Source organism: Lepus europaeus, chromosome 8 (assembly GCF_033115175.1).
Source record: "Lepus europaeus isolate LE1 chromosome 8, mLepTim1.pri, whole genome shotgun sequence".
Classification (NCBI taxonomy): Eukaryota; Metazoa; Chordata; class Mammalia; order Lagomorpha; family Leporidae; genus Lepus; species Lepus europaeus.
Window position 1 is genome coordinate 49036774 of NC_084834.1, and position 15435 is coordinate 49052208.

At 40.0% G+C, this 15435-nt stretch overlaps 1 protein-coding gene across 1 annotated transcript in view; it reads left to right on the forward strand.

Annotated features, from left to right (window-relative positions):
• Positions 1 to 15435, forward strand: part of SCLT1 (sodium channel and clathrin linker 1) — a 308272-nt gene that overhangs the window by 289172 nt on the left and 3665 nt on the right. The window contains exons 19-20 of the mRNA XM_062199088.1: positions 7943 to 8021; positions 13750 to 13845. Coding sequence (XP_062055072.1) covers positions 7943 to 8021; positions 13750 to 13845 — 175 coding nt within the window. The remainder of the gene's footprint in view (positions 1 to 7942; positions 8022 to 13749; positions 13846 to 15435) is intronic.

Genomic DNA, 15435 nt, shown 5'->3' on the forward strand with positions numbered 1-15435 from the left:
TGGAAGACCTGGTTTGCATTCTAGGGTCCTGACTTCGCCTGGTCCAACCCAACTGTAGTAAGCTTTGGGAAAGTGAACCAGCAGATAGATAGAAGATCTGTGGTTTTGTGTATCTCTCTGTGTCACTGCCTTTCAAATAAATAAAGCAGATATTTTTTTAAAGAGAATGAAATTTTCTAATGGCAGGATTTCCTGTAGAAATTTAGATATAAATCAAAAAACAATTATTGAATCCCTATATGTAAAGCACTGTGGTAGATCCCATGTAAAATAAAAGCATTCTCCATTTTTAAAGTTTCTATTGCACTTGGGAGAATACGTGTATATATATATGTGTACACTAATGTACATATACATAGATAGATACATATAAATTACTAATTAACATTATATCCAGGGCTAATGAATGTCTTGTACATCAGGAAAATATCACGCATGTTTTAAGTGGAAAGAGAACCATCTGTATTAAAATGTACTGGAAGGAGGAATGGAAAGAAGTGGGGATATGAGTGAAGTCCTAGAGGGGTTAAGTTTTAATGGGAAATCTAAAGATGAAGATGCAGAAACTGATAGAACCATGAGCCTGAATGTGACATATAAACAAGAAACAAACAAATAAAAACTAATAAAGAACTATACACTCATGCTTCATTTCTTCCCATATTTTGAATTTTTGATGTTCCTTTTTACCTTTCTATATTGCCTCTTATCATTTTAATATAGTTAATAATTTTCCAGTCTTCATATGTAGTAGATGAATGGTTTGCACACCATGTTACAATATTAGAGCATTCTGAATTTGTTTATATAGTTACTCTTACCACTGAGTTTTCTACCTTCTGAGATTTTTTTTCTTACTAATTAGCATCTCTTTCAGTTTGAACAACTTCCTTTGACAACTTCCATTTCCTATACGGCAAATGTAATGGTGATAAATTTTCTCAGCTTTTGTTTGAGAATGTCTTTATCTTTCCATCATATCTGAAAGATATTTTTGATGGATAAAGTATTCTTGGCTGGCAGCTGGCATTGTCGTGTAGCAGCACCTGTAACTCCGGCATCCCATTTGGGCACTGGTTCGTGTCCCTGCTGTTTGACTTCCAATCCAGCTTCCTGCTAATGCTCTGGGAAAAGCAGCAAAAGATACACTGGGTATCAAGGCCCCTACCACCCAAATGGGAGAACTGGATGAAGCTCCTTGCTCCTGGCTCCTGGCTTTTGCCTGGCTCAGCCCTGGCCAATGTGACCATTATGGGGGTGAACTGAATGAAAAACATTCTCTCTCTCTCTCTCTCACTCTCTCTCTCTTTCAAATAAATAAATAATTTTTTTAAAAAAAGGATTCTTCGCTGGCAATTTTTTTCCTTCAATATTATAAAAGTCTCATCTTCCTCTGTCTCTGTAACTCTGCCTTTCAAATAAATAAATCTTAAAAAAAACTCTTTTCTTGACTCTTGAGGAACAATGTTTTTCTGGTTTGTTTGTTTTTGTTCTTTCTTTTTTTCTTTATACTATTTAATGAACTCTCACTTAGTATAGGATTTATCTTATGAGTATAAAATTAACTTAAAATTGAACTTTGTAAAAATAAGAATGGGAAAGGGACAGGGAGGAGGCCAGCACTGTGGCATAGCAGGTAAAGCTGCTGCCTGCAGTGCCGGCATCCCATATGGGTGCCGGTTTGAGTTGCAGCTGCTCCACTTCCGATCCAGCTCTCTGCTATGGCCTGGGAAAGCAGTAGAAGATGGCCCACGTCCTTGGGCCCCTGCACCCACATGGGAGACCCAGAAGAAGCTCCTGGCTCCTGGCTTCCAATCAGCACAGCTCTGGCCATTGCGGCCATCTGGAGAGTGAACCAGCGGATGGAAGACCTCTTTCTCTCTCTCTCTCTCTGCCTCTCAAATAAATAAATAAAACTTAAAAAAAAAAAAGACAGGGAGAAGGAAGAAGGGTGAGAGTATGGATGGGAGGGAGATAGAGGGGAAGAATGACTATGTTCCCAAATTTGTATATATTAAATGCATGAAGTGTGTATTCCTTAAGTAAAAAGTCTCGTCCCACTCCCTCCTGGTCTATAAGGTTTCTGCAGAGAAGTCTACAGTTATTCATATTGGGACCCCTTTATATGTTATTTGCTTCTTTTCTCTTGCAGCTTTAAGAATCCTCTATCTTTAATCTTGGAAAATCTGATTATAATATATATTGGGGTAGCAATGTTTGGTTGAATCTGACTGCTGACCTTTGACCTTCCTGTACCTAAAGTTGTATCTTTAGGTTTGGGAAGTTTTCTGTCATTGTCTCTGAATGTGCTTCCCACTTCTTTAGCATTCTGAAGTTCCTCCTAAACCCCAGTATTTTCTCTTTTCATGCCATCCCATATTTCCCATAAAAGTTTTCTTCATTCCTCTTGATTCTTTTTTCACCTCTGTATTTTCTGGTTTAAAAATATTTATTTATTTGAAAGAAAGAGAGAACGTACCCTTCCATCAGCTGTTTTCATTCCCCAAATGGCCACAAAGGCTGGGGCTGGACCAGGCCAAAACCAGGAGCCTGAAATTCTATCCAGGTCTTCCACATGGGTGCAGAAGGCAGTTGAATTGGGTCATCCTCCACTACTTTCCCAGGCATGTTAGCAGGGAGCTGGATCAGAAGTGTAGCAGCTAAGACTCTAACCAGCACCTATATGGGATGCTAGCATCACAGGCAGCAACTTAACTTACTGTGCAACTACACCAGCCACTAACTGTGTATTTTCAAAGAATCTGTCTTTAAGCTCACTGATTTTTTTCTTCTGTTTGATCTGTTCTGCTTTTGATGCCTTCTAATGCATTTTTTATTTCACTTAGTGTATTTTTCTATTGAAGGATTTCTATTTGATTTTACTTTCATCTCTATCCATTATCTCTGTTAGAATATTAAATCTTACATCTTTGTTCTCTTGAGATTCTTTGAGTTTCCTTAAAACATAACTATTTTGAAATCTTAATACAAGTATTTAAAATTTTCAATTCCTAGATAGTTGTTTCCTGGTAACATTTTGCTTTTTATGTGAGGTGATGGTTCTGTGGAAGTTCTTGGCACTGAAGAATTAGTTACAGTAATCTGTCTTCATTTGTGTATGTCCTTCCAGCCATTCTAAGCAGGTGTTTATTTTCTTTGAGCCTGTGACTACTTCTGCTATTTCAGTACTATATAGCACTGTATGTCAAAGGTTTGTCCCACTTGCACTGTATTTTTTTTTTAGCTGATTCAGTCCTACAATATTCTGGAAGTTCAGATTTGCCCCATATCTGCAGTTAACATGTTGTTTGGAATGAACTGGGGAAATGCCTAAAAAAGGTTAGTCTGTCCCTATAACTCTTCCGAGGCCTCCAATAGGCTCAAACTCATTGTCCCACATCCACTAATGTCATGATCTAGATCACACCCAGAGCCAACAGCCCACTGAGACCAGTGCGGCCTCAGGATAGGACCAAAGCCCACCCTGCTTTGGTCTGCTGCTGAGTTGAACTCACTGCCCATTGCAATTTCTACCAGCCATTGGCAATGCTGGGTGAGTATAAGACTGATAAACTGATTCCATGGAACTCCACTTGGCACAAAACAGGTCCAAAGGCTTTGTCTGCAGTCAGTGGCCTGGGGACAGAGAACATCAGGATCTATTTAATGCTAGATTTTACCAGCCTGGCACAGAGTCCCCTAACAGTCCTGTGGTTCCTTGCTGTCAGCCACAGTTGCAGAAAGGGTGATAGTGGCAGCCCCTCAGCCATGCAGGAAGGCACTAGATGGGTCACACCTGGGTCTCACAGTCATTAGCCTTGTGCAGTCTTGGGGATGCCTACCAGGCCCACGTGAGGTTGGTAATGATATACACCAGAACAAATGCATCCCACAGGGCACAGGTCTCCACCTGATACCAGGGCAAGTCCAAAGACACTGTCCATGGGCACCTCTCTAGGGACAGAAACCTTTAATATCTGCCCAGAGTCAGGCTTTCCTAGCTCAGTACTGAGTCCGAGGGCCTCCACTGCGGTGTCCACATCCCATGTGGGCTTTGGTTCGAGTCTCAGCTGCCCTACTTCTGATCCAGCTCTCTGCTGTGACCTAGGAAAGCAGTGGAAGATGGACCAAGTGTTTGGGCCCCTGCATCCACGTGGGAGACCCAGGAGAATCTCTTGGCTCCTGGCTTCAGATAGGCCTAGCTCCAGCCATTGTGGCCATTTTGGGTAGTGAACCATCAGATGAAACTTTCATCTCTGTCGCTCCTCTCTGTAGCTCTGCCTCCCAGATAAATAAATAAAATCTTAAAAAAAAAAAAAAATAGTCCCCTCCTTCCTTGTTTGCCTAAGGCTGAAGGAGGGTAAAGAAAGCAGCCTCTGGCCACTCAGACAGGCACAAATGGGTCACCTGTGTGTCCCCTGTCACCAGACTCCACAAAGTCCCAAGGGTACACACCAGAGGCCAGCACTGACACACAAAAATGGAACCATCACATTAGAACACAAGTCTGAAACACTGATGCCAGCCAAGTCTGCAGGCTCCTCCATGAGCACCAGCCAAGAATGGAATCCTTTGGGCTTTAGAGTCTCACAGTGGTTGAGGTGGGCTCTGAGCTCCTAGGCTGGGTCCTAAGTCCCTCTCCTATCCTCTCCACAGTGACACAGGCAACTCTCTCCTTCCTGCTTCCCTCATTGCAACTTTTCTTATTATTCTATCAAAATAAGGCCATGTGGTCTCTCTCCTGGCTTCTGTAGCTCTTCTGAAGGTAACTTGGTGCATGAATAGCTATTCAAATTGGTGTGTTTGTGGGGAGATAGTCACCAAAGTGTCTTATTCAGCTGCCATCTTGGTTCCTACCTCTGAAGGTGATGCTTATTGTTTGTTTTCCAGATAGTGGAAGTGTAACGAAGTTGAAGGTTCCTATTAGCAATAAGGCTGGAAAGCAAAATTAGACCAAATTCTAGAGGATTTTGAATACCAATCTCAGAAATGTGGAGTGTTTTGTTCAATACTAGAGAGGCACTGGAGATTATCGCTCAAGGAAGTAAATTGTTAACATGATATTTTTGAAAGAGAAACATGCTAATGATACATGGGTTACAGAGGGAAAACAGTGATTGAGTGATTTTATGTGCACTGTGCTGGGCGCTTTACAAGTATTTTTTCATTTGATACTGAGAAGCCTGAGTAGTTGGTTACTGCAGGAAATCTAAGAATTAAGTCCTAGGAATTTAAGTTGTAATGGTAGCATTGAATAGGAATGAAAAATAGATGCAAGAGAAAATTTCAAAGGAAGACTATTTAGGGGCCAAGAAGATGTTACATTTAAGAACACAAAGTGTAAAATAGGAGTTGATTTAAGACTTTTAACCTAGACAGCAAGGGCAGAGATATGAATATAAAAATTGAGTGGCAGAATGAGAATAGGTTTATGAACCAATGCAAAAAGTTTAATATTAAGATTAAATTTGAATATAAGACTAGACTTTCAGAAGAGAAGTCAGAAGTAAAGATTTAACTTGTTAAATTTTCCAGATGGGTAAATATACTCTTAGAATGCCTAATACATGCACTCATGCTTGTGTCCACATGGCATACACACACACACACACATACCCAAACACAAACTTTCACTTACTTTCTGAACAAACATTTAAATTGCCTGCCACATTGTAGTACAGAGCAGTGGTTAATAGAACAGACTTAGGGCCAGTGTTGTAGCATAGTGGGTAAGACTGCAATGCTGGCATCCCAAATGGACACCAGTTCAAGTTCCTATCACTGCACATTAACTCTCTGCTAATGCACCTGGGAAAGCAGTGGAAGATGACCCAAATCCCTGGGCCCCTGCACCCATGTGGGAAATCCCGAAGAAGCTCCTAGCTCCTGGCTTTTGTCTGGCCCAGCACTGGCGTTTATGGTCATCTGGGGAGTGAACCAGTAGATGGAAGATTTCTCTCTCTCTCTCTCTCTCTCTCTCTCTCTCTCTTTCTCTGTAACTCTGCCTTTCAAATAAATAAAATAAATTTTTTAAAAAATCACAGACCTTTTGAAGCAAAAGATCAAGGTTTTGAATCCCAGTTCTATAGCTGACAAGTTTTGTGACCCAGGAAGTTACTTAATTTTATTTTTAAATGTCTCTGTCTTTTAATTTTCTCAAATGTAAAAGTAAGGATGTCATAGAGTTGTCATGAAAAGTAAATAAGTTAACTTATAAAAGCACCTAGAATAGGGCCTGACACATAGCTAGCACTATGTAGGTGTCTCCTTATCACCATTATCATCAACTTCACTATTATTTGCCAAACTCTTGCTGAATAGTAGATTATACGGATACACAGATGAATAACAGAGGTGCTCACTTGTCCAAGGAGGGTAACTTAGTTTGATATACAAAAAAAAAAAAAAAAAGTACACAAAGTAACTCCATTTCATTTAATGATTTGTATCTTTATGATCTTTGATTTTGTGGAACATTATTACTATAATTGTTTCAGTTCAGTTACTGAATAATTTAGGCATCCGATTAGACAGTAGGTGTTTTCCTAGAAAGGTTTTGTGTAAAGTGAATGTTGGCCAACTTTGCAAATAGGATCATTGATTCATCTGAGCCTCAGTTGTGCTCACGGGGTATTTTTCACTAATACTAATATACGTAAGTGTTCTCTTTCGTTACATTTGGCCTAGAAGACCAGCCACTGTAGTCATTTTGGTTTTTCTCTGTTTTTTTTTTTTTCTTTGCTGGGAAATTAACTTTAAACCACACATGATACTGTAAAGTAAGCACAATCATTAATTCTGTAATATTGTTACCATCAAAATAAGGCCAAGATAAAATACTTGAATTTATCTGTCAAGGAAGTAATGTTAGGTGCTCAGATTCCTCATGGTGAAATCATATTGGTGAAGCCATTGAGTTAGTACCAGCAGTCTCTCTTCCTCAGAGGTTATTTCTAACTGTTAATTTGTTGTCTGATTTAAGAAGCACAAATTTTTAAAAACAAAAGGACAAAGGCCAATATTGCATTAACTATTTAAATACTCAAACTGATGCAATCTTTATTCCTGTTATTTTTGAGATTGCATTGTATGTACTCTTAACCTGGTACACTTGAAATGATCTTTGGCCAAAAGTGATATAGGCTTATATGAAGGAATTTTTTAAAGTTTGTGGAAAAATAGGCTAAAAGATGCTTATTTTGATGGAAGAAAAATTGTGAAACCCTTGCAGAATTTTTCATAATGCACAATTTCCATGAAATTTATGAAGACCCCTCTTATGCTAACAAGAAAATGAAAGAAGGCCGGCGCCACGGCTCAATAGGCTAATCCTCCACCTCCGGCGCCGGCACACCAGGTTCTAGTCCCAATCAGGGCACCAGATTCTGTCCCGGTTGCCCCTCTTCCAGGCCAGCTCTCTGCTACGGCCCGGGAGTGCAGTGGAGGATGGCCCAAGTGCTTGGGCCCTGCACCCGCATGGGAGACCAGGAGAAGAACCTGGCTCCTGGCTTCAAATCAGCGCAATGCACCAGCCGCAGTGCTCTGGCTGCGGCGTCCATTGGGGGGTGAACCAACGGCAAAAGGAAGACCTTCCTCTCTGTCTCTCTCTCTCTCACTGTCCACTCTGCCTGTCAAAAAAAAAAAAGAAAGAAAGAAAATGAAAGAATAAGATAGTTCTGTGTATCAGATAATTTCAGCAAAATATATTACATATACAAACAAGACATTAATATCAGTCTTGAATATACCACATTGGAATGATATTGAAGTATTGTATATATTTTATTAAAAAAGGATGTCTTATTAAGTGACTCTTTTTCACATTAAGATAGTATTTTTGTTCAAACTATGAACTTATATCTCACCAATAAAGATTCTTTTTAGATTTTTTAGATTTTCAACAATTATATTAAGAATTTTTTTTCCTTCTCTCCATTAACAGGAGTGAACTGAGTCGACAGAAACTTCACACCCAAGAGCTGCTTTCTCAGCTGGAAATGGCAAATGAAAAGGTAGTTGAGGTACGATAATGATTCCTCCAGGAAATACTTTCTGCTGTAACTTTACAGTCATTGTAGAGAATTTTACCTGAGCCAAATTCAGATTAATTCTCCATTGGAAATAGCCATACAGAAATCACCTGTAACCCTAAAAGTCCACACGTAACAGAATGTGAGTAAAAGCTTTGAACATTGTTGATTTGTCATGTAAATGAATAAAAGGTGGAGCTCCTATTTCAGTTCTACCAGTATAACTTGTACACAGCTCAGAGACTGTGTTAGAACCCCCTGCATGACTCTGCATCACTAAGATTGTGTTTTTTAACCCACTCTTCTCATTTCTTTAATCCATCACAAAATACATGTAAAGAATACTTTTGCCAAATGTCCTGCATGAAGGACCTTGGTGGGTGAGACCCCAGTGGAAAGAAGTGGCCATAAAAGAAGGAGGTACTTTTCTCTGAAGGGAGGAGAGAACTTCCACTTTGCTTGTGGCCTTGTCTAAATACTGACGGAGTTTGTGGATTCAAAAGGCTTCCATAACATAGGCAGCTTGTGTCATACATAAGAGTGTTAATTGTTAAATTAACAACAGGAGTCACTGTGCACAAAGTTCCCATGCAGGACCTCTGTCCTCAAAGAGTTGTGTGACGGTTATGTCTAAGTGCTCACAAAAGATGTATCATTCTTGGGTGCTTCCTCAAAGTTAATTAAGTTTCTAAAAGAAAAAAAAAAAAAAAGAAGTGAAATTAACTTCAAGAGGTAATGACTTTGAACAGCCCTGTCTCGACCGTTGAGGAAGTTTTTTTGTTTTCATTTTTTTTCCCATGCAAATTGTTGAACTCTTTACTTAGTATAGAGTTGGTGCATAAACTTAATCAAAAATGGATCTGAGTGGAGAATGGGACTGGGAAAGGCAGAGGAAGGAGGAGGAGGGGTGGGAGAGTAAGTGGGAGAGCATGTATGGTGGGAACAATCACTGTATTCTTAAAGTTGTACTTATGAAATGCATGAAGTCTGTATTCCTTAAAAAAAAGTTTCTTTGGGGGAGTAAATAAATTGAAAAACATACTGTTGCCCACTGGGATACATTAAAATTCATTTTGATTGATGCCTTAGAACTAAATATAGCAAGAGTTTATCATTTTTTTATTTGAGGCTTTAAGAAAGTAAACAATTTCTAGATTATGATTGCGACTCCCTAGAGCTCTGATTCATCATCTGATGTTCTAATTTGTTGGAACTTCATTAGTACAGTATATAATGGGCCTCTCTCTCTTTTTCTGGTCTACTAAAGGAACCATAGTTAAATAAAAGTGTCAACTGTTAAATCAACAACAGAAGTCACTGTGCACTTATTCCCCATGTAAGACCCCTGTCCTTAATGTGTTGTACTGTGTGAATTAACGGTAAAACTACTACCCAAACAGTACTCTATACTTTGTGTGTCTTTGTGGGTGCAGTCTGTTGAAATCTTTATTTAGTATATACTAAGTTGATCTTCTGTATACAAAGATAATTGAAAATGAATCGTGATGAAGAATGGGATGGGAGAGGGAGTGGGAGATGGGATGGTTGCTGAGGGGAGGAAGGTTATGGGGGGGAAGCCACTATAATTCAAAAGTTGTACTTGGGAAATTTATATTCATTAAATGTTAAAAAAAATAATGTAAGGTATATTCACATTGTTATGCAATGGATCTTCAGAACTTTGCCATTTTGTAAAATTTGAAACTCTATATGCATTAAACAACGTGTCCCCTTTTCACCTCCCTGAAAAAAAAAATTACTCTTTGGTATCATTGCACTTTTTTTTTTTTTTGAAAGGCAGAGCTACAGAGAGAGAGACACAGAGAGGAGATCTTCTATCTGCTGGTTCACTCCCCAAATAACCTCAATGGCCAGAGCTGGGCCAGACCGAAGCCAGGAGTCAGGAACTTCTCTGGGTCTCCCACATGGGTGCAGGGGCCTAAACTCTTGGGCTATTCTCCCCTGCTTTCCCAGGTGCATTAATAGGGAGCTGGTTCAGAAGTAGAGCATCCAGGACTCAAACTGGTGCCCAGATGTGATGCTGGCACTGCAAGCAGCAGCTTAATCCACTATGCCACAGCAACAGTCCCATTATGGCACTTTATATTGCTATAAGACATTTATAAAGAAATTAAAGAATAGCTGTTAAAACACTTTAGGGGCAGGTGTTTGGTATGGTGGTTAACTTGCCAGTTAGAGTGCCCACATCAAAGTGCCTGAGTTCAGTACTCAGCTCAGGCTCCTGGTTCCAGCTTCCTGTTAATGCAGACCCTGGGAGGCAATGGGTGATGGCTCAAGTAATTGGGTTCCTGTCCACAAGGGAGATCTGGATTGAATTCCCAGTTCCTGGCATTGCCCAGTAACCTCTGTGTGGGCATGTGAAGAGTGAATCATTAGATGGGAGCTTGCACTGTCATTCTTTCTCTAGAACTCTCTCTCTAATTAATTATTTTTTAAAAATACTCTTTGATATAGCTTCCACTTATAGAAATCTCTTCTAAGGAAGTAATGTAAAATATGAAAAAAATTAAAGGAAAATATTCAATACAGCAATGTTAATTTTGTTGGAATATCAAAAGCTACTGGGATGGAGATGAGCATTGTAGTATAGTAGGTTAAGCCACAGCTTGGGATACCAGCATCCCATATCAGCAGGGTTTTGGTTCGATTTCCAGCTGCTTTGCTTCTGTTACAGCCTTCTGCTAATGTGTTTGGGAAGGTAGCAGATGATGGTCCAAATACTTGGGCCTCTGCCACCCATGTGATGTAGGAGATCAGGATGGAGTGCCTGGTTCCTGGCTTTGCCTGACCCAGACATGGCTGTTGGCGGCCTCTCTCCCACTCCCTCTTCTCCCTCCCTCTAAGTATTCTGCCTTTCAAATAAGTAAATAAATCAATCTTTAAGGGAAAAAAAGAGTAATCAGTTGAAAGAAACAACTGCATATATTATAATTTACCCAATCTGAACCATCCCTCAATCATTATGGTTACAGTTTAGAAATTGTACACTATATATAATATATGTATGAAAATGATTATTACAGATGATGAACCTTTTCTCCAGGTTACTTCTAATGTATGATGTGACTCTTAAAATTTAAAACTACATATTTAAATATCTTGGTAAATTAGAACAGCCCCTGTAGTTAACTTCATAGAATTTAATTTGGGCATAATAATATAATAAGCTTCTTGTAACAGGACATTGTTATTTTAATCTTATATATTAGTAGGCATGACAAGCACTTTTTTTTAAAGACTTATTTATTTATTTGAGAGACAAGAGTCACAGACAGAGAGAGGGACGGACAGAGAGAGAGGTCTCCATCTGCTGGTTTACTCCCCAAATGGCCACAACAGCTGGAGCTGGGCTGATCCAAAACCAGGAGCCAAGGAGCTTTTTCCTGGTCTTCCATATGGGTGCAGGTTCCCAAGCATTTGGGCTATCCTCCACTGCTTTCTTAGGTCACCAGCGGGGAGCTGGATCTGAAGTGGAGCAACCAAGACTCGAACCGGTGCCCGTATGGGATGCTGGCACCACAGCTAGAGGCTTAACCTACTACACCACAGCTCCGGCCACTGCATGACATTCATTGTTACCTCTACTATGTTAGGACATGGGGACTACTTAGTGCTTCATAGAAGGTGTGTTTTTCGGCCGGCGCTGCGGCTCACTAGGCTAATCCTCTGCCTTGCAGCGCCGGCACACCGGGTTCTAGTCCCGGTCAGGGCACCGATTCTGTCCCGGTTGCCCCTCTTCCAGGCCAGCTCTCTGCTGTGGCCAGGGAGTGCAGTGGAGGATGGCCCAAGTCCTTGGGCCCTGCACCCCATGGGAGACCAGGAGAAGCACCTGGCTCCTGCCATCAGATCAGCGCGGTGCGCCGGCGGCAGCGCGCCTACTGCGGCGGCCATTGGAGGGTGAACCAACGGCAAAAGGAAGACCTTTCTCTCTGTCTCTCTCTCACTGTCCACTCTGCCTGTCAAAAAAAAAGAAGGTGTGTTTTTCTAGCTTCCCTAGTTAGCCCTATATATATTTTTCTCTTAATTTGAGTAAGTGCCAGAAAAACTGTGTAACTAGACAGTTCTAGTTGCACAAAAATATTTGTTTGTATGCACAATAACTAGCTTAATAAATATGGACAAAACTAATACATTTTAATCAATAAATTATTTGAACATAACTACATATATTGTGACAGCTTGCATTTATGATGTCTGTACAGTTCAAACTGGGTGACTTAAACGCTGGAAAGTTATTATCTCACCATTCTGGAGACTAGAAATCCAGAGTGGAGGTATGAGCAATGTTGATCGCTTCCGAGGACTGTCAGAGTCTGCTCCATCCCTAGCTTCTGTGAGCCACAAGCACTCCTTGGCTTGTAGATGATGTTCTCTTTTATGAGCATATTAATAACATGGATTATAGCCACCCAATGTCCTCATCTTAACCTGATCAATAATCTGCAAAAACTATTTCCAAATAAGGTCATATTCATAGGTTACCAGGGTTTAGGACTTAAGCATCTGTTGGCAGACACACTTCAAACCATAACAGTGCCTAATAATTCTATTGATCTCATAGCATCTGGAGTATGCAGATGTCTTAGGGAACATACAGCAATAGAGTTCATCCCATCCCCGCTGAAGCTCTGGCACTTGGACCCAGCAGTCTGTGTTGTCAAAAACTCTCCATATGATTCTAAAGCTAACATCTCAAAGTTAAAAGATCAAAAATTTAAAGTCTTTTCCCTAATTTCTGAACCTGTTTGTTTTAGGATATGTTAATTTACTTTCTGTAGTGACATGTAGAAAACAAGCAATTTACGGCCGGCACCGTGGCTTAACAGGCTAATCCTCCGCTTTGCGGCGCCAGCACACCAGGTTCTAGTCCCGGTTGGGGCGCCGGATTCTATCCCGGTTGCCCCTCTTCCAGGCCAGCTCTCTGCTATGGCCCGGGAGTGCAGTGGAGGATGGCCCAAGTGCTTGGGCCCTGCACCCGCATGGGAGACCAGGAGAAGCACCTGGCTCCTGGCTTCGGATCAGCACGATGCGCCGGCTGCAGCGGCCATTGGAGGGTGAACCAACGGCAAAAAGGAAGACCTTTCTCTCTGTCTCTCTCTCACACTATCCACTCTGCCTGTCAAAAAAAGAAAAAAGAAAAAAAAAAAAAAGCTATTTATTGGCCAGCGCCGTGGCTCACTAGGCTAATCCTCCGCCTTGCAGCGCCAGTACTCCAGGTTCTAGTCCCAGTCAGGGCGCCGGATTCTGTCCCGGTTGCTCCTCTTCCAGGCCAGCTCTCTGCTGTGGCCCGGGAGTTCAGTGGAGGATGGCCCAGGTCCTTAGACCCTGCAGCCAAATGGGAGACCAGGAGGAAGCACCTGGCTCCTGGCTTCGGATCAGTGCAGTGCGCCAGCAGTAGTGGCCATTTGGGGGGTGAACCAATGGAAAAAGGAAGACCTTTCTCTGTCTGTCTCTCTCTCTCTCCCTCTCTCTCTCTCTCACTGTCTAACTCTGCCTGTCCAAAAAAAAAAATTTATAAAAATATAAAGCCAACTTTGTACTTGAAGCTGATAACTTGAAATGTAAATTTGGAAATACTACTATCTTAGTGTTTTTTAAGTGGTAATATGATTTCCAGAGTTTTCATGGACTATTCCAAAAACATCTGCATGTCACATATGTACTTCTAACTTGTTTCTTTTGTGTTTCTCCTTAATAGAATGAAAAATTAATTCTAGAGCATCAAGAAAAAGCCAACAGACTTCAAAGGCGCCTAAGTCAGGCGGAAGAGAGAGCTGCTTCAGCCTCCCAGCAGGTATACAACATCCTCATTCTCCCAAGATAATAAACTGTCTGAGTGGATCAAAGATAAAAAATACTCCTTGGAAGTTCCCAGAGAGCTAGTCGTTTTATTTTTACTTGATTAACCTGTTTAAAATTAATCCCTTTAATATTTGAGGTTGAAAAAGGGAACTTTAAAAACAAAAATAGACATCAGTATTCTCCAGTTTTCACCTGCATGTGGAACTGCACTGTCCAGTAGGATAGGTGTTGGCCACAGGCAGCTATTTAAATTGAAATTGATTACAGTTAAATTAAAATAAAGATTAAGATACTCAGACACATTAGCTAGATCTCAAGTTCTCAATGGGCATATGTATCTGTGGCTTTCCTAATAGACAGTGTAGATACAGAATATTAATCACAAGAAGCTCTGTTAGACAATACTGCTCTGAAATTATATTTTTGTATAAAACTAGGCATGGATTCGCTGACAGGTTTGAAAGTGGACAATATTGTTTTGAATGTCATGCTTCAGGCTGCATTGCCTTTGTTCTTATTTACTGTTTTAAATTGGGAAAAATTACTTGGATTACAGATTAACTTCATTTAATGTACTTTTGCATATGACCAAGTAAATCTAAAATAAAATATAAAAGTTGTCCAATGAAAAATATAGTAAAAAGTTTAGAATATCAATGAAATACTAAGGAGTAATTTCTCATAACACATACACATCATATAAATGAAATGGGCCATTTAGAACAGTAGTCCCTGCTATTAGGAACAAAGTGAAATCAGTTCAGGAATTATAAAGATAGGCTAAAAATAGATTGTTGAAATGGATGGATGGATGGATGGATTGAGCAAGCAGACAACAAAAGCAAATCAAGTGACTATATTTTAATTATATTTAATCTTAAATGTACTGTTTTACTCAAAATTAATATTATTCTTAGCTACTATTACATTTTCTAACTACATGTTCATGATAGATATAGATTATTTTTAAAGAAATCCAGTAATTTGCCATCTCTTCCCCTTCCTCTAGAAAATAATTATAGCCTTGGCAAATAATTTTAATTTCTTATGAAGTTATGGGTTAATCTGTAGGGTAACTAATCATTCAAGAATCCATGCATTCATTTAGATTATAAGGTAAGAGGAGTCAAGATGCATTAGACAGTATCTCCAGAGTAGGTGCTCTGATGTTGGACAAATCGTCTAGCACCATTAAGTAGTCATGTGACTTTGGACAATTGCAGTTTTTTAAATCTTCCATTTGTCATGATTAATGTGAGACAACACGTGCATATTGAAGAATGAAAAGAACATGTAAAATCTTCAGTATAATGGCAAATAGATACTTAGATGGATATAGAAAAAATTAAATTTTTCTATTATAATCCTTTTTGTAATAAGTACATACTTACTTCAATGGATATATAAGAAATTAAATTTCTTCTTTTTTTATTTGACAGATAGAGTTAAACAGTGAGAGAGAGAGAGACAGAGAGAAAGGTCTTCCTTCCATTGGTTCACTCCCCAAATGGCCGGAGCTACGCTAGTCTGAAGCCAGGAGCCAGGTGCATCTTCCTGGTCTCCCATGCAGGTGCAGGGGCCC